The sequence below is a fragment of the Egretta garzetta genome, unplaced genomic scaffold, assembly GCF_000687185.1.
Source record: "Egretta garzetta isolate BGI_Z169 unplaced genomic scaffold, ASM68718v1 scaffold190, whole genome shotgun sequence".
Classification (NCBI taxonomy): domain Eukaryota; kingdom Metazoa; phylum Chordata; class Aves; order Pelecaniformes; family Ardeidae; genus Egretta; species Egretta garzetta.
Window position 1 is genome coordinate 595,840 of NW_009258272.1, and position 23,934 is coordinate 619,773.

General features: G+C 43.6%; 1 protein-coding gene across 1 annotated transcript in view; it reads left to right on the forward strand.

Annotated features, from left to right (window-relative positions):
* The first annotated feature begins 6,322 nt into the window (after nucleotides 1-6,322).
* Nucleotides 6,323-23,934, forward strand: part of DNM1 (dynamin 1) — a 44,050-nt gene continuing 26,438 nt past the window's right edge. Inside the window, 12 exon segments of the mRNA XM_035889916.1 lie at nucleotides 6,323-6,473; nucleotides 7,630-7,779; nucleotides 8,878-9,081; nucleotides 9,604-9,702; nucleotides 10,430-10,590; nucleotides 11,682-11,824; nucleotides 11,908-12,043; nucleotides 13,232-13,299; nucleotides 14,361-14,499; nucleotides 22,710-22,796; nucleotides 22,992-23,062; nucleotides 23,516-23,567. Of these exon segments, the coding sequence (XP_035745809.1) occupies nucleotides 6,323-6,473; nucleotides 7,630-7,779; nucleotides 8,878-9,081; nucleotides 9,604-9,702; nucleotides 10,430-10,590; nucleotides 11,682-11,824; nucleotides 11,908-12,043; nucleotides 13,232-13,299; nucleotides 14,361-14,499; nucleotides 22,710-22,796; nucleotides 22,992-23,062; nucleotides 23,516-23,567 (1,461 nt within the window).

Sequence of the window (23,934 nt, forward strand, 5' to 3'; positions counted from 1 at the left end):
TCTTTCCCTGTGTCTGAGTTAGAATTGCTTACGAATGTACTTGCATGTTACTTGAAGGATCAGACTAGGAAGGTGCTTTCTAGGGCAGTTCCTGCATCAGGGTTCTACCTTCTGGTATAACTAGATGATGTCTGTTATGAAGGAGCACCAGGCTTGAGTTAGTCTCTAAGTATTATCTAACACCATTTCTGAGGAGTTTGGTTTAGTAGTCAATAGCATTAATAGTAAATATTTTTAGCCTTCCAGATATTCAGTGGCTAATGTGTTGTATAGGTATCAGCCTGTGTTTTAAGGATTCGAGACACAAGTTGGAGGAAGAATATGTTTGAAAACATAGCTGTTGTGCTGTGAGAAGTTCTGTTTAGAGAGTTTGATAAGCTGTCCATAGAACACAGACTGTATGATGATGTGAATGTTGCTATGCAGTGCAATGATCACAAGAGTCGTGTGTCCCGGGATTGTCTTGGGGTTCTTGTCATGCATTGTGCCTCAGGGAGCTAATGCAGAACTCTTGATCTACACGTGTGTGAATGACGATCAACTATAAGACTTGACAGATGAAATGAAGGTAGATTGAAGTTTATGCAGGAGCAGGTCTGAACTGTGTAACCAGATAGTAAAATCCACAGGGGCAGGAACTGTACTTCTTGCTGTGGATTGGCGTAGTGCTTTGTGCAGTGCAGTTCTGATTGAATTGCTGTCCCTGGGCACCATTAGAACACAGGAAATAACTACTGGATTTAAAAACCAGAAACAGACGTGTGAAACTGTGGAGGCTGTGTGAATCTTAATTTTCTGAAACTAATATAATCCAAACTGGGGATTAATCACATCCCTTAATACCCTATTTGTCTGTAGATGTTTAGTAGGAAATCAAATTGAAAATTAAATGATCAGATGGTGGTGTTCACTCTTCTGTTCTTTGGAACTACTTTTATGTAGTAAAATCAACAATCCCTGGAGACATTCAAGGCCAGGTTGGATGGGGCTCTGAGCAACCTGATCTAGTTGGCGGTGTCCCTGCTGACTGCAGGGGGGTTGGACTCGATGACCTCTAGTGGTCCCTTCCAACCCAAAACATTCTATGATTCTATGATTCTATGTCTTCAGAAGCTGCTGTTTTGGCTTTTTAATGGAGGCTTTACTTTTTCTAATACATTCTAACCCAAGAATCTCAACTGACAAACAAACTGCAAGGATGCTGTATTGGTAGGCCTAGATTCATGTTTCAAAGCCCTCTACAAACAGCTTTGCAAGCCTTCCAGCTTACCTGGAGGGGGGGAAGTGGTGGTAGAAGCACTTGATCTGTCTTCCATTTAGAACAAGAGATGGTACCATGGACTTGCTTCTATTGTTGACTGCTGATGACTTTTCTTGCAATTTCAGTGAAGACTAAAATCATGTACGAAAAAGGGTTGACTCAAAGTCTTTTCAGAAATACAGGTTACTAGTGGATGGAGAAGGTGCAAAACTGCTTTAAATTTGCAGTACAGAGTAACTTGTTTATGAGGCTCAATAAACCAGGAGCAAAATTAATCTTATAGTCCAGAAGTCCTAGCTGCCTGTCCTGTGAACTGACAAATGTGTGTGTATTTTCTATGTATCTTTCTGTTCTGAAACTGAGTTCTTGCTGGGTTGAGAGCTGGGCTCATAAAAATGCATTTGTAGTGCTGCATAAAGGATTGCAGTAAGCCTTCCTGTCTGGCTGTATTAAGGTTTCTAGAACACAGGAGCAAAAAGAAAGTGTTTCTGTTGGGTCTGTCTCTGAAGATCTGCATTAATGCAGTCTCCTCTCATGGGTGTGTTTATAGCTGAAATTAAATATCTTGGTCAGTACTATATAATGATCTCCTGACAAACCCCAGGGGGCCTCTGTTATTAAAGTGATGAGCTGCAAAAAGGTAGATGGTGTCTTTGTGCAGTGCAAAAGAGATGGCCAGAAGAGGTGCTTTTCCACCTGAATTTGATGGAAGGAGGGAATGCACAATGCATGTGCTTGCAGTGGAAGGGTATCTATTGAGAAGCAGTTGCAGTCTGAGCCACTAGGTAGGGGTGCTGTTGGTACGTTACCTTCCTTCACTGTTAGGAAGTTATGGTTGCCACTACAGAATGGCACAGCTACAAGGTCATAGGTGAGTTAGCTGCAAATGCTATATTGCTGGAATTAAATGTCACTGTAACTGTTACAGCAAATCTCTAGGCCTTAGAGTACAAACCTAAACCAGTAAGCTAATCTGCCTCTAGCAAAGCACAAAGGGACAGACTTGCTCATGCAATCACTTTTCTCTTGTGTGTATCAGGTTAGAGCATTTATTCTAACAAAGCAGGTGAACCAAGCACAACATGCCTGTAGTGATCGCTGAGATGCTGGAAGACTAGTTCCTCCTCCGCAGATCTGGTTATCTCGTTAACAAGAAAACATCAGATTGAGATCAATTGTTTGATGAAAGGAGTAAGCAAGTATTTTTGACTAGCAAACTGTGTGTTCTCTAGAACAAATGTGGCCCTACCGCAGAAAAGCAGCTCATGCATGTCTTTTAATGAAGATAGTAGTGTTTTCCTCAGTCGAGTAGCAATGAGTAAACATAAGCAACTTGTTTGAAAGTTTCAATGTGTGCTTCTTCAGAAGTTCCAAACTTTTCATATGGGTATCTGTCCTACTTTTTTGTGACTGCATCTATCAATGTTTTCTTCCCTTTCCATACAGTATGTGTTGAATGCTACAAGCAGTTTATCAGTCTCCGGTGTTTTATAGTCTAGGGAGAAATGTCTTTGGTCTGTGTTACCTTTAACTTCTAATCCTCTGTACTGTGCAAGTCATTAAATTAACTCCGAAATTTGTTTATAGAGCAAACATGTACTTTTTCTATCATTAATAGCACCTTTTTATTCTGTAGGATTCCAAGATACCTAATACATGGAAGCCTTTTGTATAGAGTGTGTGGCTTTAATTTAAAAAAACTAAGAGGGAAACCCCAAGTCCGTGGTGTTCTGATTATAAATGTGTTGTTACATGACATCAGGATGCCTTAATATGTTTCAGACGTGTTTGGATTTTGTTTGAATGTTGTTCTACCATAACTGCTAGATTGTTTTCCATCCCTCAAATATTTATTTTTACTATTGCATTACTAATGCAGCTTTCAGCCCAAATCTGTACTTTAATGCAGCTCTGCATACTAAAATAGAAATAAGACTGGAAGGGATGATGTGATTGGGTTTGCCCGAAGTAGCTGTGAAGCTAGTTCAGAACATGTGTAAGCACTTCAGAAGTGAGCTATGCAAAATATAACAATAAATGCCTCTTCAGGTCACTCCCCTGCCTGAACTTTTTCAGCCTGAGACCTATCAGGATTTGCATCCTTGGTTGTTTTTGTTGTCTTTGTTTAGAAGAGGAGATGTATTGCTAGTCAGACCAAAAATGTATCTAGCTTCATATCCTGCCTCTGACAGTAGTTAATAAAAATGAGTGTGAAATATGTATAAATAGTCTTCCAGTAACTGATGGTTTGGGGAACATAGCTGATCTGATCCTAGTATTCCAACTTTGATAAAATGCTTGGAACTGCATTACTAGAACTGATACCTCAATACCTTGATAAAGAATTTTGAGCCAATAGCTAAGCAAAAAGATACAAGCAAATTAAGTATGTATATTCTCTGAATACAGCTTAGCTGTCTGTTTTAGCTCCTACTTTGCTGTGTTTTCTGGATGAAGCCTAGCCTGAAGAAGTGTCACAGTGCAGTGCTCCTGCTTAAAAGCATAGGAAACAAATGTTGTCATGCTACTTCTGCATGTTACAAAGCAACAAAAAAGTAATTTTCAGTTCTTAAGATACAAAGTGAATGAGGAAAACAGAGGGTTGGTGCTCTCAACCTAATTGAATAACATATTTCAGGCACAAAGTCTTGTATAGCGATGTATATAATGAGCCTGCTTTTGATGTCATGCTAGAGGCTGCCTTGTCTTACAAGTGGAATCCCTGCTGCCCTTCTTGTTCCAGCACTTGGAGCCTTACAGTATGTTATCTCTGAAAACTTACTCCATCTTTCTATCCCCCCCTTGCTACTGTACATCTCCTGTGCTGGAATTGAATAAACCACTTCATCTAATCCTTCTGCTCTTGTCTGCTCAAGGCATCTGGCATATGGTGGTTATCTGATATATATGATTCTGACTTAATTTCATCCCTCTGTGCTGCTCTTTCTGGCACAATAGGTGTGTGTGGAGATCTTTCCCCTGGCTCCTAAGTGGACTCAAAACCTGGGCTGGGCATGTTGTCCATGCCACATGTGCTCTGTTGTTGTAGTTTATGTAAAGAAGCAATTTATTATGCCTACTGCAAGAGGGCAGGCAAGACTCTTGTACACTGCCTTCTCTTGGCTTCCAGCCAGCTTGCTGCAGAATTTACTAATATGTATATTTTTAGTGTTTATGATTTGAAAGGCTTAGCCGGAGGAGGAGGAAGAAAGGATTTTGTCCAAGAGACTGTAGAGAGAAGAGGTGAATAAAATAATAGGAAATATAGATACAATGGGGTAATACTACATCAGCTGGGTTTTTTTTGTAAGGCTTTTTGGCTGTAAGTCCTGATAGGAGTCAAGCATAGACAAAACTGCATGTACCCCTCAGTAGCTTGTGGATAAGAACACATGTTCATTTTCTGATATTAGGGATCAGATTCCGCATATTTTCACTCGGTATTAAAGTGGCAGTAAGACTGTTGATATAGGTGACTAGATTTGGCTAATGGATTTTTTGTTTTGTCTTCTATGAGAACTTAGTGGTTTTTCCTTGGAATAGTCTGGGAGCTGCTCAGTTAATGCAATAAATTGGATCTTTTTTATGCTGGAGCCCAGGTGCCACATGGGTTTTCCATCTACCTTTGTCCTGAGTTGTTGCCTTTGTAGCTGAGAGAAGGACAGCAGAGAAATCAGGATCTTGGCCAAAGCAGAAAGCTTCAGGAAAACATGGAACACAACATGGGTGGAGTCTTAATTTCTAGAGGGCTCATTATTGTAAACGCGAGTGGTGCTTTTCCTACAGTAAAGCAGGATTTGATACTGCAAGTTGGAGATCAATAGCTAGAGTATTGTCTCAGTGTGCTAGAAAGGGAATCTATAGTAATAGGATACTTTTTTGTCAGGTACAGTAAGTTCAAAATAAGTCAGTGCAGCTCAGATATATTTGTTGTGCTAAAAACTGATGCTAGGGTAGGACTTTTCCCACATACTGACCACAGACATCTATAGGAATGGAGCTGAGATAGCAGAAAGCTACTAGAATGATGCAATGCCTCAAAGATTCCAGGGTTAATACCACTGGAATGGAAAAAACTAGAGCTGTATTTGAAAAACAAATGAAAGACAAACCGTGGTTAGCTCTATACTTCTGAAAAGCCTGAAATAATGAGAATGGGTTATGATCTTACTAGAATCATAGAATCGTTTAGGTTGGAGAAGACCTTTAAGATCAAGTCCAACCATTAACCTAGCATTGCCAAGTCCACCACTAAACCATGTCCCTAAGCACCACATCTACCTGTCTTTTAAATACCTTCAGGGGTGGTGAAATGGTCAGTGGCTCTTAAGGAGACAGATGAACAGCTAAGTACTTTAAAACCAGGCCACGGACTAGCAAGGTCATTGGCAGATTCAATGAGCATGCCTAGCTTTGCTCAAAGCACTTGGATTTGGAAAAAGAAAAAGCAAAGGAGAGCTTGTGGGCTGTGGCTGCAAAGTCAGCATTTGGAGAAGGATAGTGAAAGGCTTCCTTCCTTTGAAATGATTTGGAGTACACAAAAATTGAGGATTCTTGAGTATAGAAGGAAGCTGCTGCTGCTTTTGCCTTGGCAATACTTACGTGTTGAGTAGTTAGCCAGGAGAAACCCTGGGTGGAGGCAAGCCTTTGGCTGCTGTTTATTCTTTCAGATGTATCATATGGTGTTTGCATGCTGGAACAGTGTGGTGTCTTCTCAAGCCCCAGAGTGCAGGGCGTGAGTGATTTTTGTTGTAGTTCGGTAACAGTATTTTGTGAAAAGGAGGTATGCTAGTTTTTGGGCTCTGCTTCAACTTCTCTTTTCTTTCTGATGAAAGAGATTTAATTTTTTTCCATACAGCTGTATTAAATTGGCTTGTTAGTTATCTTGGAATGTGAGCTGAAGGAGCTGTAGCTGTTACAGAGAGGATTCAAGGGGATGTGCTGTGAGTATATGCTGCTTCAGAACAACAAGTTCTTATCCTCCTTGAGGAGGAGCACTTGGTTTTTAGTGCCTTAAACTTTTTTGTGCCCATGGCTGAGACTCCCTGTTAGAATCCCTGAATGCTTATAGAAGCAGAAAAACTGAAAGGGGAAGGAAACAATTATTCAGTCATCTGAAACTTCCTGTTTCATTTCAGGGACTTTCTGCCACGTGGATCTGGCATTGTAACCAGACGCCCGCTGGTCCTGCAGCTGGTAAACTCCAGCACAGGTATGTGAGCTACCTTCCCTGTGTCCAGCTGGATTGCGATCTCAGTCAAGAAAGGTCTTATTTGATCAGTGGCACTGCTCAGTGTAGGAAAAAATAAATAAGCACTTTCCCCAGTAAAAATGACCTGCAGTTGGTTTTCAGTTCTACCTGTTTAATGTCTGATGCATTAAGTGTACAGAAACAAAATGCTTCTTAGTTATTTTATTTTAATTTATTAGGCAAGGCTCCACTTACCACAATTTTCTTTTGCCTGTGCAGCTGTGACTTACAAGTGGGTAAGACCTAAAAGCCAGATGACCCTGCTGATAATCTACTGAAATAAGGGGATGAGATGATTTAAAGTACTGAAAACCTGGTGTGAGAGCGCTGGTATCTAAAGAAGAAAGACTACAGGACTTCTGTGGCTGGTCTTTTGGGCAGTTCACTGGTTTTGCTACTAACTTGCAGGATATTTTCATTACCATTCCCCTTAACATAAGTTAAGATCTCATCCAGGAATTAGTATGTGAATGTTTCAAGGTACTCTTCCTCTCTTGTCAGGTCCTCTTGTCTACAGTAAGGAGATAATTTGACTTTCAGGAAGCTTTTAAAATTGAAACAGTGGGTTCTTGGATTGGTTAGCTTATTCAAGGACTGACACACAAAAAATGCCAACCACCAGCCAACTCAAAATGATGTCGAGAAGGTTTTTTGCTCTCTTGACTCTCCTGAGTCTGTTCTTATTATGTAATGAGACTTATTTACCCTCAGCACTTCAATGCAGAGCTAGTCCAGGTTCTCTTGAGTACCAAGGTATCTCCCAGTGTGGCTGTGGAAGTTGCAGCCGCTGCAGGCAGGTGCATGCTCAGTTTGCTTAGTATCAACACAGAAAAGCCCTGGATTATTGCTTGAATGAAGACAAGTGAGGATACTACCTCTGCTGAGACAAAAGCTGGGTTGTGAAAATGTTGGGCTCAACTGAGTTCTCTGATGTCGATCAGACAGCATGACTGCATTAACTTCTATGACAGCCTGCCAGGTCTGAGTGGGAAAGGCCCTTGTCAGACTTCATCCCTTCAACTGTTTTTTGTTTTGCTTCAGGACATGTTTTCATTATACTTTGAGTGTTTCTCTGATTTCAGTGACTACTTCTGATACTCTGCTTCTGTTTAAATAGAATATGGTGAGTTCCTACACTGCAAAGGGAAGAAATTCACTGATTTTGAGGAAGTCCGTTTGGAGATTGAGGCTGAAACGGATCGTGTTACTGGCTCCAACAAAGGGATTTCCCCAGTGCCCATCAATCTTCGAGTCTACTCTCCCCATGGTGAGTCCTAATGCAGCATCTGAGGCAGGTTGTTGCTTTGTCTTGAAGTAAAGACAGAAAGAACAGAGATGAAATGGGGAGTGTACTTGTTTTTGACTTTAATCTCCATGTGTCTGGGTTGTGCTATATCAAACTGCTGGCCTTGGCCATCCTGCAAGAATGGGTTTGTCTGCCAGCTGAAGTATCTGACTGCTAGCAGAACTTCTCCTTGAAACAACTGATATCTGTGCAGAAACTTGTTCCTGAGGCTGTTCCTCTGCATCAGTATGGGCCTTACAGTGAAGAGTTGCTGTCTCTCCCTGTGTTCTGATACTGCTTTACTGGACAAATAAATGGAACGAAAAAATTGATGGGGAGAGTGGCTTTCTTGAAGAGCATTTGCCTTCTGTTTGTGTGTAAATATGTACTCTGCATAGTTCTCTCTGGATAGTGCTTATGTCCTATGCTGCTGATCTCAGTGGAAGAATTCTGCTCTAACAAGGGAGGGACACGGCCTCAAATTTGCTGGCTCTTTGAATGTGAACAGCTGTGTGGGCACTTTTTGGAAAGCAGTGGCTCAGTGCTCCATAGCATTTGCCTGAGTAGAACTTGTGCTTGATTCTTAGTTTTTATTTTTTCTCTTAGCAAGACAATTAAGCAGTTACAGGGCTGCATGTTGTAGTCCTTTGGGAGAAGGCCCAGCTGATTTTGACAGGAGCCTCGCAGGATTGAGCCCTTCAGTACTGAGGACAACTCTTAATGAGTGGAACCAACTTTCCTGACTCTCCAGTCTTTGTCATGAAGTGAAAAAAATGTATAATCATCTCTTCCCCTTCAGTGTAGCATGTGTGGAAGGACTTTGACGGCACTGTTTCCCTGATCAGTGTGAAAACAAGTGATTTTAAAGGGAAGGGTAATGATAACTGGCAATCATGACTAAAAGCAACTAGTTCTTACTAAGCAGTAACAAAAAGGAACTAGAAAGCTCTGTGTAGTTCTGTGTGTGCATCTGTTATGTCTGTTATATATTGGAGGCAATAAAGCTACAGGTACTTCTCATGGACCAGAACATTCCTATCTCAATGCTCCCTTGTGCCACCTCCTGTTTCCTATGTCTAGTCCTGAACCTGACCTTGGTGGATCTACCGGGTATGACAAAAGTCCCAGTAGGGGACCAGCCCCCTGACATCGAGTTTCAGATCCGAGATATGCTCATGCAGTTTGTCACCAAAGAGAATTGCCTCATCCTGGCAGTATCGCCAGCCAACTCTGATTTGGCCAATTCTGATGCCCTGAAGATTGCAAAGGAAGTGGATCCTCAAGGTAAAGATCTCTTAATTTACCATGACATTACTAGACAGTGGCCTGATTTTTTTCCTTTTACCTTTTGGTTATTTTTAGCCCAGTAGCTGTGGGCTCCTGTCTGTTGTTTTGGGTTGTATCTTCAACATGCATTCTTCTGAGAGGGGTTTGTGAGTGGTAACAGCTACTGTAATAGAATTTTTGTTATTCCCCTTTTCTTTTGAGCCCATTTCTGGAGAGGGGTAGGATTTCCTTTCCTTTCCTTCAGTCATTTGCATTCTGCCTGGAGAAAAGTAGGAAAATCTGCACTAGAATCCCTCTCTGCTGTGGCATAGTAATGGCATGTTTTGGCAGGATATAACTGACAAGAGAGCTAGATTGTCTGTTTTGCTCTTGTGGCCTCTTGGACATGATGGGAACTGTAATGTTTGAGTTCAAGAGCCCTTGAGTAGCCAAGTTGGGCAATCTGTAAGCCCTGTGAACAAAGGAAAATATTACACGAGTTGTTTGCTTGATCAACTATGTTTGTGTTTTTTTTCACAGGGCAGCGCACTATTGGAGTTATCACTAAGCTGGATCTTATGGATGAAGGAACTGATGCACGAGATGTATTAGAAAATAAATTACTTCCTCTTCGTAGAGGTATGTTTCCTTGTGCTTTGTCCATGATCTCCTTCCTCTAATTTCCCTGTTTGAGGTGTCCTGGTCTTATCCCCTTCCTCCAGTGCATCCCCTTCTTGGAACATCTGTTACAAATTGTGGTTAAGCCATGTCTGTTCCAAGCTGGAACTGAGAAAAGTTGGGGATCAGGGATGAATCATGCTGTTAATAGGAACTTTTTAGATACTTGTATCTTGATACATAGTCCTGGCAGAAGCATAGCCTTATGCTCTTACCTTTACTTCTCTTTTCTTACTTTTAATAAGGCTGCAAAAAGCTGCCAAATGTAACTCCTGTCTAAAAGACTCCCCTCATCTTTTATCTAGATTTCCATAGGCTATCAGATAAAATCATTTTGGGCTGTGATACATGCTGTGTATAGCCATAACGAAGTAGCTGTCTTCTAAAGGACTTTAACAGAAGAGTCTCAAATGAATGAGACTAGGGTACACTTTGTGATTGGGGGAGCTGTAATAAATAAGCTAATTCTCAGCTGCATAGTCATTTTTGTCTTGCATACCAAAATACCAAAACCTGGGCAATTCAGAGGAAATTCTAGTTTTAAATTCTTCCAATTGGTTCCTAATAATGTGTTGCCACTAGAATTCTCCTTTTGCAGTACTGCCAGCTGGGTAGCTTCCTTCTCAGTCTGAATCCTGTTTACATTTTCATCCTTGCAACTACTTGATCTCTAACCCTGCTCTTACAGGTTACATTGGTGTAGTCAACAGAAGTCAGAAGGACATTGATGGCAAGAAGGACATCCAGGCAGCTCTGGCTGCAGAGAGAAAATTTTTTCTCTCCCACCCAGCCTACAGACACATGGCTGATCGCATGGGAACCCCGTACCTGCAGAAAGTATTGAACCAGGTACTGTCAACAGTTAAGAACTGCTGCCCACTGTGTCACAAGAATGTCTAGGCTGGTCATCAGTGCTCTTCTGAGATGGAAGAATACAGGAAAAGCTAAAATGTGTGGTCAACAAACTGATAAATACTTAAAATTGTTTTGCTGTGGTGAGACTTGTGAAGATTGGTTACTCTTCCATATCTGCATCATAAAAGGCATTTTGGTGCCAGGTCCTATGAAGTGTGCCTGACTTGGTTTTCACTGTATCGGAATTGTGCATTAAGGCCAATAATGGAGCTTACGCACCAAAGACAGAACACTGCTTTATCATCTCAATGACACTGGTGCAAAATCAGTAGCTGGTTCATGGTGTTTATACTATGAGAATACAAGGTCTTTCTGGTTAAGCTAAAATATACCTTCTAAATTTCTAGTGATCTCTGTATGTAACAGTAAGCTGCAGAGATTGATTTAAATGTGATACTGATCATCATTTTCCCATCTCTTAAGACTGTCTTATCTACTCATACAGTAGCAGCAGCTTACTGGTGCTTCCCTCTCTGCTCACTTGAAATATTCCCTTAAGTGAAGAACTACTGTCCTTTTTCCTCCTTATTTAAATGTTCATCGTTAAACTGGAGTTTTCCACAGCTGTGCTCTGTGGAAACACTCTTATTAGAGCCTCATCAGTGGTTTTGGCTCCTTCCACCTTGTTTTGTTGAAAAAGAGCTTCACCACCACCTTGTGTGTTAGTGGTGTGCTAATCTGAAGACAGAAAAGCCTTTACCCTGGTGTAAATAGTAAATGCTGATACTTGTATGGGAAGCTTATTCTTGGGTTGGAGACAGCAGCCTTGTGTGAATGGGAGTTTTGTACCAGACTAGAAGGTAAAATGAAGGTCAAGAATAGAGGGGTGAAATAGGTAGGAGCTGGGGAGGCAGGATACACCCAGATCATAACTGATATCTGTACTGGGTTAGACTTTATTAGGAACTCTCAGAAGGACTGAACACAGAAGAGGGGAGCATTCCTCTTTATTTTGTAGTGCTGAGGTAGCAAACTTCCCAGTAATCACCTAGAGGTTTACTACCATCTTAAACCTTCTTGTGCAGCAATTGACCAACCACATCCGTGACACACTGCCAGGGCTGCGGAACAAGCTCCAAAGCCAGCTTCTCTCTATTGAGAAGGAGGTGGAGGAGTACAAGAATTTTCGCCCTGATGACCCTGCTCGCAAGACCAAAGCTCTGCTTCAGTAAGTGGCCTCAGCTGTATGTCCCTCCCTGGGGATAACTTCTCAGCCGTAATGTCTACTTTATGCTTTTTGTTTTCTTTCAGGATGGTCCAGCAGTTTGCTGTGGACTTTGAGAAACGCATTGAAGGCTCTGGAGACCAAATTGATACCTACGAGCTGTCAGGAGGAGCTAGGATTAACCGCATCTTCCATGAGCGTTTCCCCTTTGAACTGGTGAAGGTACTGCTTCCCTGTGCTGCTGAGATCCACTTTGTCTGTTTGCCTGTTGTCTCTTACCTCTTCTGCCTGTCTCCCTATTCCTCTTGGTATCTTTCATCATCTGTCTTTCCCTTTGACTACTTTGTTTTATGTGTTTCCTTTTATCACCTTTTTTACTTCTTGTTGTCTCCTTTATTGGAGCCTTCTCAGAATACTGACCTTTCCATCAGTCCCTGTCCTTGTGACAGAACTTAACTTTCTCTTAGTTAAATGGCAATATTTCTTTGGCTTAATTCCTAAATGCTAAATTACTTTAACACTTTTAAGTGCAAAATAACTTTAACGCACAGTAGTAAATCAATGGCTGGATGCCCTTGCAGATATGTTGCGTCAAAGCTACTTTGACGGACTTTCACATAGTATGAATGGTGCTGAAATTTGTACTTCCTGACCCTGAGTACCTAAAGTTTCCCCAATGGATATGCAAAAAGCAGGAAAGAGGATGTAAATGTACCTGGGATTTCTTCTGTCTGTTCCCTATCAATGGCCTAAGGGTGGGAACAGTGTAGAAACTGTTCTACTGTCATAGCTGAAGATTATTTTTGCTGAGTGATGATTTTCTTGGATGGCAAAGTACACTAACCTGATCAGAAGTGGTATGAAGAAACCTTTTTTCAATGTCAGTTGGAACAGACTTGACAGCCAAATCATTCCACTCCTGGATTTTCTGCATTTTGCTTCCTTTTTTTTTTTTTTTGCATTTGAATGAGATGAAGCCTTTTTAGTGACATTTGAGAGCCTGCCTTGTATTGTATAATACTTTTTTTATGTGAATTGTAAATCTGCTTGTGGTGTTCATTGAAAAAACAGCTGCCAAGACCTTATGCTAAGTCTTGGGAGACAAAGCAGTTTGTTTTAGAAAGCAATCTAGCACTTCAGTCCTATTGCTTTATTTCTAAGAAGCTCCTTGGGAGCTGCCGGGGCTTGGCATCTGTAAGTGTAGACCCTTAGCTATTCAAATTTGTCCAGGATGTCTGCATTGCCAATAGAAGCTTTATGGCTGGACTTTGTATCCAACATTTGGGCTAATATTTCATCTGTCACATGACAGTGCTGGCATGGGACCTCTTCTCTGTAAAGCATGCTGCTGTGTATCCCAGGGTTGTGTAAATAAGCATCAGTTTCTGATAAAATTCTCTCTTGGTACAGATGGAGTTTGATGAGAAGGAGCTGCGACGGGAGATTAGCTATGCCATCAAGAACATCCATGGTATCAGGCACGTATCATGCACTAAGCAGACCATTGGCTGCATAGCCTTGTAAATACCTCTAGACCTTCCAAATGGAGCTGAAGACTTCAGAGGTATGGTAGGTCAGCCAAAGGGGAGGGATAACCTCCTTGGGCCACCCTGGTGGCTTGAATCTGGGAGTAGGGACTATCAGCCAAGTCAGCTTGCTTTGTCTTCACATGTGAGAGTCACAGAAGCCTGAAAGGTAAAACTGCCTTGGTGACTAGACATTTTCTCCTTCCTTCTTGTGTCTTGACATAAGAAAGAATAGAAAGAGGGATGTGAGCCCATACTACTCTTTCATTTAGTTTTAAACACTGGTTTTGGCTTTCTGCCTCCATACTAACCCAAAGTTAGTTGTTCAAAACAGTTGTTGGTGCTGAGCACCTCTTCTCGACATCTGAGGGAACATTGGGGTGCTCATCACCAGGATCACTATGGCCCCAGGATGTGGTTAGCAAACACACTTGTGTTCTCCTCAGTGGAGGTTAGCTGTCAAAGCACAGCCCTGAGACCCTGAATCATGCTGCTCCTGGGAAGGTGACCAGGGCCTGGTGCCTGTCAGAGCCCTTCCTGCATGCTGGGATGTGAACAAATACTGACCCAGATTTATTTTTATTCCTTTGTTTTGCTCAGTCACTGGCTGAGCTTGATAAAGAGTATCAAAAGTGTTAGTGTCCTAATGACTAAGAAAATATTTCAGAAAAGGCCTCCCATCTGCTGCATAACTCTGAGGTCAAATGCGCTGCAGAGGGGTCAGCCCCTGCCACCCTTCAGCCTGGTGGCTGCAGTGAAATGGCAGTCTGGCCGTGGCTGTCCAGCTGACATTGGTTTTGCCCTCAGCACCTCCTTCCTGGGAGGTGTCAAGCATCCACCATTTTCCATGGACTCCATTCAGGGCTTGTCTGGGGGACCTGATGCTCCCCAGCCCCGCGTGCCGGGTTTCAGTGATGGCGGTGCCTGCTCCAAGATGTGTGTGTAATGCTGTGACATTCTCCTTGCCCCTTCTCCCCCTCCTGCCTTGTCTTGTCCCCACCCTGGGTGTTTAGAACCGGTCTCTTCACACCCGACATGGCCTTTGAGACCATTGTGAAAAAGCAGGTGAAGAAGATTAAAGAACCTTGCCTGAAATGCGTGGACATGGTCATTTCGGAGTTAATCAATACCGTTAGACAGTGCACCAAGAAGGTAACCGGAGGCAGCATGGAGCTGGCACTTTCCTCTGCTCGCTGGCTGCAGCACAGCACTGTGACCTGGGCAGGGACTTGCCTGCAGCCACACTCGGTGTTTCTAACCACCTCCTCAGCATGACTAGACCTGAGCGGTACCAGCCTGGGGCGATCCAGCCAACAAGCCAAACAGGAGGGGAAGCGCTGTGGGACATGGGCCATGGCCCTGCTCCCTAAATGTTTTAGAGCTGAGGGGTGCTGGAGATATCCCTGACACCCCTCTGTCTGTAGCATGACTCCTGATTACTTCTAAAACCAAGTGTATTTCTTATATAGACATATTTGACTTTAAATTTAAGTATCTGGTTTATTTTCCAAGCCAGAAACTGGAATTTAAATTTTGTCCCCTCTGTTCTTGTAGAAGTGAGAGGGTTAATCCCAAACCAGCCTTTGGGTGCTGCTGGGGGGTTGTATGGGGCTGAACTTCAGGGGCTGCAGCAGTTATAGCTGTGGGCTGTATTGCAGGGAAGTGTTCCTTTGGTGTTTGGCTTGGTTTCTGGTTGGCTTGGTCCATATCCTGTTCTGGAAGAGCAGCACATGGCTGAGAAGAAGCAAGTTAGAAATGTCTACCTGGGGTCCTTCTGCTCTCAGAGAGAGGGGGCTTCAGGTTTTGCCCTTTGGGATCCATTCTGGTATTTGTTTGGGCTGAGGGAGGGAACCTGCCTTGATTCTGCCCTTTGGATACGGCAGCTTTTGTTTCTGGGGTTGGAGTTGAAAGGCAGCAAGCTAAGATGACTTGTGCCATTCCTCTCGGCCATGGTTTGCTGCTTCAGGCAGGGCTAGGGGCTGGTGCAAAAGCACCTCAGTTAGGATGGTGGTATGGGTACTGGAGACTGGGATCACTACTGACTGTTCAGGTGCAGGTAAATGGGCATTGCAGGAGGTGTGCGGAGTGTCTGACACCCTGTCTCTGCAAGGGTGGGGAAAGGTGCCCAAGTGGTGATACTTGCCATTGCCTGCAGAAATGCCTAGTCCTTAGGGCCAAGAGCCTCTGTAGAAGGGCTCAGGCATACAGGCATGTGCTTTCCCCCCAGGACAGACTGGGAAAGCAAAGTGGATGCAGTGAGAGATTGCTCAGGTTTCTAGAGTGCTGGAGGAGCTTCCTTTTTCTGTCCTGCTGTCCTCTCTTGGGGTGTGTGACTGTGGGGAGCACCCAGAAAATTGCCATTAGAGCCTGGCGACAGGTAAGCACAGGCCCTCAGGCTGCCAAGTATCCAGAGTCGCCTGCTAACTGGATCAGAAGGGCCCTCCTTTTTCATGCCCTCTGAAGCTTCTCTTGGTTTGTTCTTCATCCATCAATTGCTGTTCAAAAATCTCCAATTCATTCTCTCTTTGCATCCTTCCATCCATTTCCCACCTCTTTATTCATTGTTTCTTTCTGTTTCCTCTTTTACTGACAATTTCAGAATGGACCATCTCTTCTGACAGCAGCAGGTTCCTCAAGTGATCAGGTGGTGGGTACAGCAGGGTGGGAAATAAAGGAGGGGAAGAGACCACAGCAATGGGGGAAATGACACAGATTCGGGACTGAAGTCTTCCATTTTGGCTTAGATTCCACTGCAAAGAATTTGTTGGTTGATTTCAGTGCTAGTTGCTCTGTGTGTGCTCTAGTAGTCATGGTTACAATTTTATATCTGAAGAAAAAAAAAGTTGTCATTCAGATGATACTCAGGTATTGGAAGGGACTGGCTTTTAAAATATTTTTTTGTGCAGGCCCCCCCAAGTTTCTCCCACAGGGGAAACTGTGTATGTTGAGCTTATCAGGGCAACTGGATTAGTAGGAAACTGCTGCTGAGTCAGAGGATGTGAACTTGACTCTGGAAATGCCCTTGCTTTGCTCAGAAGGTGCTTTTTAGCGCCTTGAGGGAGATCCTTGGGTGAAGCTGAATTCTGTAACATATTTCAACTCTTTGCTGCTTAAGAGGCAAACTAGTTGTAAGTCCTATAATATGTGGTGGAGAGTGTTTTAGTGCTAGTATTGCTTGGGGTCTTGCAGGTGTTATCCAGAGATGTGAAAGATGAGGCAAAGGGAGAAATACCCGATTTAGATGAAGTGTGGTTATGTATAGCTAGCCCTGGATTGGTTGTCAGCTGTATGCACCCCAGATTGACTATTTGCTGTACTTTTAGAAAGGCAGTATCTCCTTCCCATGTCAAGGGGACATTGTCCCCTTGAAAGCACTTGCAAAGCAGTAATGCCACATGCAAACCCAGCTAACTCTGTGTAATACAGAGCATCCTGGTAGAAGCTCTAACATGTTAAAGATGTGCTGAAAAACTTCTTTGGGTGCAGTAGTCTTGAATTGGATTAATCTTGGCCATATTTTAGTAACTGTAGTTTCTGCGGATTTCCTGCTCTTTCACAGTGGAGCCACTGAGAATGTAGGCTACTTGAGTAGTATCGATGGAAACTAATACTTCTTTATAAACCTCAACAGGCCTGTATTGGGTCTGATGCTATAGATTAGCTGGGGCGGAACGGATGCTTTATATAGCTATGTGGCATGTTTGCATTTTCCTAAATACTGGGTACATCTGTTCTTACTGAGGAAGTTAATGTTGTGGGGAAGGTGAAAGATATGAAATATGATTAAATATGCTCTGTAAGTAGAACAGTTTGTCTGAATCCCTGAAATTGAGAGACATCAATTCGGTTCAGTTCTGCCAAACCAGAATACAAGTGACAGACCTTTTCAGGTCTTAGCTTGGCTCCTGTTTAGGCTTCCTGCAGCTGGAATAAGGAAAACAAGAAGGGGAGGTAATGGTGGTGGGAAGGAGAGAGGAATGCCTGAGGCAAAGAGAAATGAGACATGGCGAGCCTTTAGGAAGAGAGGCGGTGGCTCACTGTGGCAAGCAGCTTTGTCTTAAAATCCAAAGAAGCTTTCCTACAGGAAGAGATCACTTGATCCCTGGGGGGTTGCATCCATTCATCTTGCTCTTGACAGCTCACCATTTCACTGGCCCAGCTGCTCCTACCTCATTCCCCTCTGCCACTTCCATTTGCCTGTAGACTCTCCTGATACTTGGCAGTGCACAGGCCCCATAACAATGCTCACCTGGTTCAATAAAGTAATGGAATGAACCAAAATCTCACTTCTCATTTTGCCTTGTGTTTTCTCTCTTTTCCCTTTTCCTTCCTTCTCTTTCCTCCTCCTTCCTGCTCTTTCTCTGCTTTGCTTTCTTCTTCCTCGTTGCTTCCTCCCACCCTGCCCCTGCCATGCAGAACGGGTCTCTTCACGCCTGACCTCGCTTTTGAAGCCATAGTGAAAAAGCAGGTGCAGAAGTTGAAGGAGCCGAGTCTGAAGTGTGTGGATATGGTAGTGAGTGAGCTCACATCCACCATCAGAAAGTGTAGCGAAAAGGTAAAGAAACAAAAAAAAAAAATTGCAAAGAAAGGTCAATGCCCACCTCCTTCCCACACACTTCCATGCTTTTTCTCCACACAAACCCCAAGAACCCCAGCAAACAGAGTAAGAGAAAATGGATATAAAGATGCATATAAGGGAGAGCAGCAACCCGCAGCTGTAAGAGCAGTTTAAAAGCAGGCCAAGAGAAGTGGATGTCAGCTGATGGGCTTTCTAGCTGAGAAGTGAGCTGGGTTCTAGTGGATTACTGTAGTATACTCTCTTCCTCTGTCTGGCTCACCAGAATGCCATGTAGCATTCATCTCAGTGTGGATCAAACACTTTGTAAGCCCCATTTGCTGTGCCACTACCTGTGTATTTGGAACTTCTTACTTTTTTTTCTGGGATGCCCTTTAAAAAAAATCCAGATAACCTAGAAAAAAGATTAAAAGCCAGAAAAAGACCTCGCATCCCTGCAGCATGAGTGGCCTACAGGTTTCATCTCATCTGCAGAGTGATGTTGAGCAGTAGTATATACAAAACAGTTGATTAAAAGTTTGAGGTGCAAGATGCTCTTCAAGAGAGATTCAGAGTCAACAGAAGATTACTATCCCAAAAGGCTTGGGGAAAAGCTTTTCCAGGCATTACACCCTCCACATCATTCTCCTGCTGATCCTCTCACTCCATGGACTATGCTCAGTGGGAGGTAGTGTGGATACTTCTCCTTGTATGCTGTGAACTACAGGAGGTGAAGCCTTAGGCTGGTAGAGAGCAGCAGCAGGTGGAGAGGGAAGCTGCCTTGGGTGACCTGGATGGTGTCAAATACTGCTTAGAGGCTGGGGCAGGAATGGGTTTGTTTCCCAGGCTGGCTTCCTCCAGGAGGGGGCATCGCATGCCTCCTTAAAAAAAAAAAAGGCACATGTGGCAATGAGTGTTAAACTTACTAGTGAGGGGCCAGAAACATATCTGTTGCACAACAGAAGTATGTTCTGGAAACTGAGTTGGAAAGGGCTGTTACATGAGTTGTTTTAGAACTTGAAAATTACCATTCCCTTCTTCCAGGGCTACAGCCAGACTCATCAATGTATACCCCTAAATTAGGGAGGAAGGGAAGATAAGAATTGATAGGAGTTAGAGTGAAGGTGAGAGCTGAGCTAATGAGGTCTAGTTGTACTTAGGCACAGGTGAGCTCTATTCCTCTGCTAGGGAGACATCTTTGACATGCTCCAAGCTCTGCCCAGTCTATTTTTTGCAGAGTCCTGCTGTTGCCAGATTGCTGTGGCAAGGCAGAGTAACTCCTTTCCAGCCTGTTTCTCATGTGGTTTTTTTTTTTATTTTGGTGGGTTTGATTGCTTACGCTGTTTTCTGTATCTGGCTGGAGATGTCTGTTCTGGGTGGGGAGGGAGAAGGATCATGAAAACTCTTAAGGGTGTTGAGTTCCAGTTTCTCTATTGGACCATGTCATTAGAGTGGCTGGATGCTCACTTGCTCTCTGGATTTTAATCTGTGACATGGTGGAGGACCCCGTGAGGATGTTCCAATGTGATAAAACCAAGATATATCCTTTAAGGAAGATGATAACAGCAGCGACACTGTAGGAGACTAATGGCTGTAATAAAAGCTGGAAAGGCCAGGGAGGCAGATACTAGATGAGAAAGAACTGTCTGAATGAAGATACAGTACTGGAAAATAAAAGGAAGGTTTTAGTGATGCTTAAAGTCAAATGCCTACATGTAGCGAGAACCTTAATTTTACCTGTATCTCCCTCTGAAAGAGTAGAAGGTAACTGCTGTAGACCACTTTAGGATAGCAGCCAGCTTGAGATGGCTTCTGATGGCATAAGGCAAAGAGTATTAGCTGCACAGGGGCATTAGTTGGTTTGCAATATTTATCTTGCATGTTATAGCCCTAACTGCTTGACGTGGACAAGAGCATGTGCTATTAGGGGAGGCATCTGGAAAAGGCTACTTTAGGACTGATGCTAATTGTAAGGTATTATCCAGCCCGCTGTGTTGTGGACTGATGCTGCCTTTCAGATGACAAAAGCAAACCTTTAAACTCACTAGAAGTCCTGCAAGGCTTCTTGAAAGGAAGGCTGCTTGGGCTAACACCTCTTGAATTAGCTTAACAGTCCTGTAGCCTTGGTTGGTTGCTGTCCTGAACTATTGTGTGTTATTGTTTGTGTGCTGTCACAGTTATTTCATTTCACCCTGGATGGTGAAGAAATCTTTCTATGTGTAGTTGATAAAGCTGCATGGATGGAATGAGACTATTAATAAAGAACAGAGAAGGAGGCAAACCCATCTGTTTGTGTGCTACAGAAGTACAGCTTTCCTGTATGAAGAGAGATTTGCAGTTGACTATCTCTTGACTATTAGACAAAGTTGAGGGCTGAAGAGAAGGTATCTGTTAAAGGCTGTTCTGACTGGCCTGATTCTGAGCTTCTTCCAGTTGATTAAATGGAGAGTAGCTCCAAAAGCAATGTAAAGCTGGTGTAAGCATTCAAGCTCTTACATTTAGGAGGATAGTGTTCTAGCTAGTGTTTTTCCAAAAGCAGGAACCTTCTGTGCCAGACTGCACTGCAGCATGTCACAAGTGTGGGAAGGTCTTGCAAGTCAGCAACCCTTCAGCTAAAAGTTGGAGTGCTGGCAAGGACTCCTGGAATCTGCAAAGAGGGGAGCTGAGGAACATTGGGACAAATTTGCTCTCAAAGAGGGCTCTGAGCTTGTATTTTGATTGCACAGGCGAATGCAGCTAAAACAGGATTGAAAACCCACTTGAGCTGGGACAAGGTCACAGGCTGACAGACTTAACCCCTTAGAGGGTCGCCTGCTCTCCTGTCTTTCAGAGTCATGGCATTTCTGGGTGCTGTTTGTACTGCTGGTGATAACTCCTTGCCCCTCTATGCCCTATTGCATGCTTCCTGGTGGTGTGATATCCTGTGGCTTGTCCGTATCCTCTTTCCTTGTCCACCCTTGCTTCTCTTGTGCATGCTTGGGGTTGGAAGCTCATGCATGGGGATTGATGCTGTCAGTTTATTTTTGCACATGAATGTTGCTGGATGACCTGGGTTCTAAATAAACCACAACTTGTTTTGCACTTTGTGGGGTTGGGAGAGGGGTGGGGAGGTTTGATGTGTTTTCTTTGACTGTTTTAGTTTTTTTTAATTTGAAGCAAAGAAGCTGAGACTTGCTTAGAGGTTTTCCAACTTCCTGTTTTTCTGTTTGACATAACTTGCCCATCTATCCTTTGCCAACCCCCCAAAGGAAACAGGAAGCTTTGCCTGTGTGTCTCTGAAGCAACCAGCTGCCCGAACCATAAAGATCACGGAGAATACCAGTTTGTGCTTTCAAGATGTGGTGGTGGTAGGGATCACTAATTCTACTTGGCTGGTTGTTTTCCTGCCTCTGTAGGGTTATTGGCATTCAAAACAAACCACACACTTGAAAATAGGCAGTGTCAAAGCTAGTCCTCAATTTCAGTTCCAGGCTAATGTAACTTGCTTGACTGCAAGGGTGCTGAAAGGGTTTGAGGCTATTTGTAGTCAGATGTTGGGAATACTGTTGCTGATTAGAATAGGATCTGGTTTCCAGTAGTGATGCTGCATACTTTGAGCCAGTTCCTTGTAGCATATTATAATTGCTTATGCATACAAAACAAAACACCAAACCAGTTTAAGAAGGAGCTCTTGCGTACATTGGAGGAACAAAAAAAAATGCAGTACAGATCACAGGCAAATGAGATTTCTCTTTTTATACACCCCTTGAGGGGATACAGAAGACTGATATTGGGAAATGCTGTTTGACATAGTCAAATGGGAGGTAATATTATAAAAAAAAAAAGGGGGGGGGGATAATGATTTCATAGGGGATAGGCAAAGTGGGGAAGAAAGGGCCAGATCCTGTGTCTGGAGGATTAATTTCATTTGATTGTGCTGGGCCTGGCCTAAGAAACATACAGTTACTGCTACTGAAATCACGAGAAGCTTATGAATCAAGGCAAGTAGGTAGGTGCTGTGTAGAACCTAGTGGGCTTTAAGGGTGCTCATTTTGGGAGGGTTTCTCATGTATGATCTCTGTAGGTGTTGTTCTTTTGAACTGCAACTAATGAAGTCCTACTTCTCTGTCTAGGCAGGAAAGGATTTCCTCCTCGGAAACATGGCAAAAAGCGTGGTGTAGGTGTGATGTGAATACCTCAACTATGTAATCCTGTCACAGGAGAGAGAGCAGGTAGAAGCAGCTGGGTGCTTAGAACACAGTGTTTCTTGAAGGCATGTCCCCTTGAGTTGGTCAGATCCTCTGTCTCTGCTTGCAGATGTTGAAGAGGGCCAGGTGCTTTCACTTAGTGCCTCAGCAAATGGTGATTGAAATCCACTTCACTTCCCAGGGAGACTTCCCATAGGATTTAGCAGATTAGAGCAACAGGCCATCCACCTACTTAGCCTACTACAATGAGCTGCTGAACATCTAGAAAAATTGTTCGCTTTAATGGGAAGAACCCAACAAGCAATAAGTAGTGTGTTTACATCTGGCATTTGTCAAGAGCCTCATCCCAGCAAGAATGTGGTGGGTTTGGAGCAGGTCTCTGGTGAAAGGTTGCTGCAAGAGTGAAAAGGGCTTTTCACCAAAGCCCAGAGCAAGAGGGAATGAACTTTGCGCCCAGCAGACCTTCAGGAACTTGGAAAAATCTGTCTGCAAGTCCAGCTTTCTAGAACTTCCCTTGAAAATATCTGATTGCAGGGTGTATGTGTGCATGCATATGTGGGGGGCTCCTCCCCCCTTTATACCTCCCTTTCCCATGTGCACGTGTTTTCTCTCTCTTGCAGCTCAGCCAGTACCCTCATCTACGTGAGGAGATGGAGAGGATTGTTACTACTCACATCCGCGAGAGAGAAGGCAGGACCAAAGATCAGGTAAGGAATTGGGAGGGTGTGTAAGAGGGGAGATTGGGTGGGGGGACACCTTTGAAGGGACAGTCTAGGCTAGAGTGGCCTGAGCCAAGGGGTGTCTGGCTGCAGAGGGCTGATCAGGTGAACAATGTACAGGGCTCTGTTTGCAGTGTCAATCACTAACATCTGTCTTGCTCTGTCTGTACCTCTGTTTGGCAGGTCATGCTTCTAATAGACATCGAGCTGGCTTACATGAACACAAACCATGAGGACTTCATTGGCTTTGCCAAGTAAGCACCCACATCTTATTGCTTCCTCTTCTCTGCGTGTGTTTCCTGTGGCTCTGTCTTATAGCTACTCTGGTAAATGGGTTGCAAAGGCCCTGATGCAGATGCTGTGGTCCCAAAGTATGGTTCAGCTCCCAGTATACCTTGTTTTTCAGTGGCTCTATATTGCAAGGCTGGGGAGAAGAATAGGGATGTGTAGAAGGGTGAGTTACAGTAGGGTTGTGTGTGGGGGGGAAGCAGAGGTGATGGAGGTTAGTGACCCAAGTGTGGTTCAGGTGGGAGTAAGAAGATGCGTAGACCAGGCTGAGAGAACAGATGGAAATAGATTGTGCTATCAAGGCTTGGAAGCCAGTGGTGAGGGGCATGAACTCACTGTAGCAACCATCTGATGGCAACAGGATTTAGGTAATGAAGAAGAGCCTGAGAGGTTTTGAATGTCTCTGCTGTTGTTTGCAGTGCTCAGCAGAGGAGCAGCCAGATGAGCAAGAAGAAGGCAGCTGGCAACCAGGTAGGCCAAGTTCCATCCCCTTCACTGCTGCAAGAAGGACATGTTTGCTACCTGGAAACTACCAGGTGGACAAGTGCTGGGCTGGATGCAGCGGTTCTCTAAGTTTATTTTGGTGTTTTGTTTTTTTAACTCATCAAACCCTGTTTATACCTGGAGGATGGTGTTTTAGGCTTACTGCAGTCGGGAAGAACTAAGCATGTAGCAGCAATGGAGGGAAAGTGTTGTAGAAGGAAAAGGATTGCTTGATAATCAAGATCTGGTATTGCTTTTCGGGTAGAAATCCCTATTAATGGTGTGTAAATCCCAGTTTCTTCAACCCCATCACTAGCTGTGCTAACTTTTCTGCTGAGGTGAGGGTACAGAACAC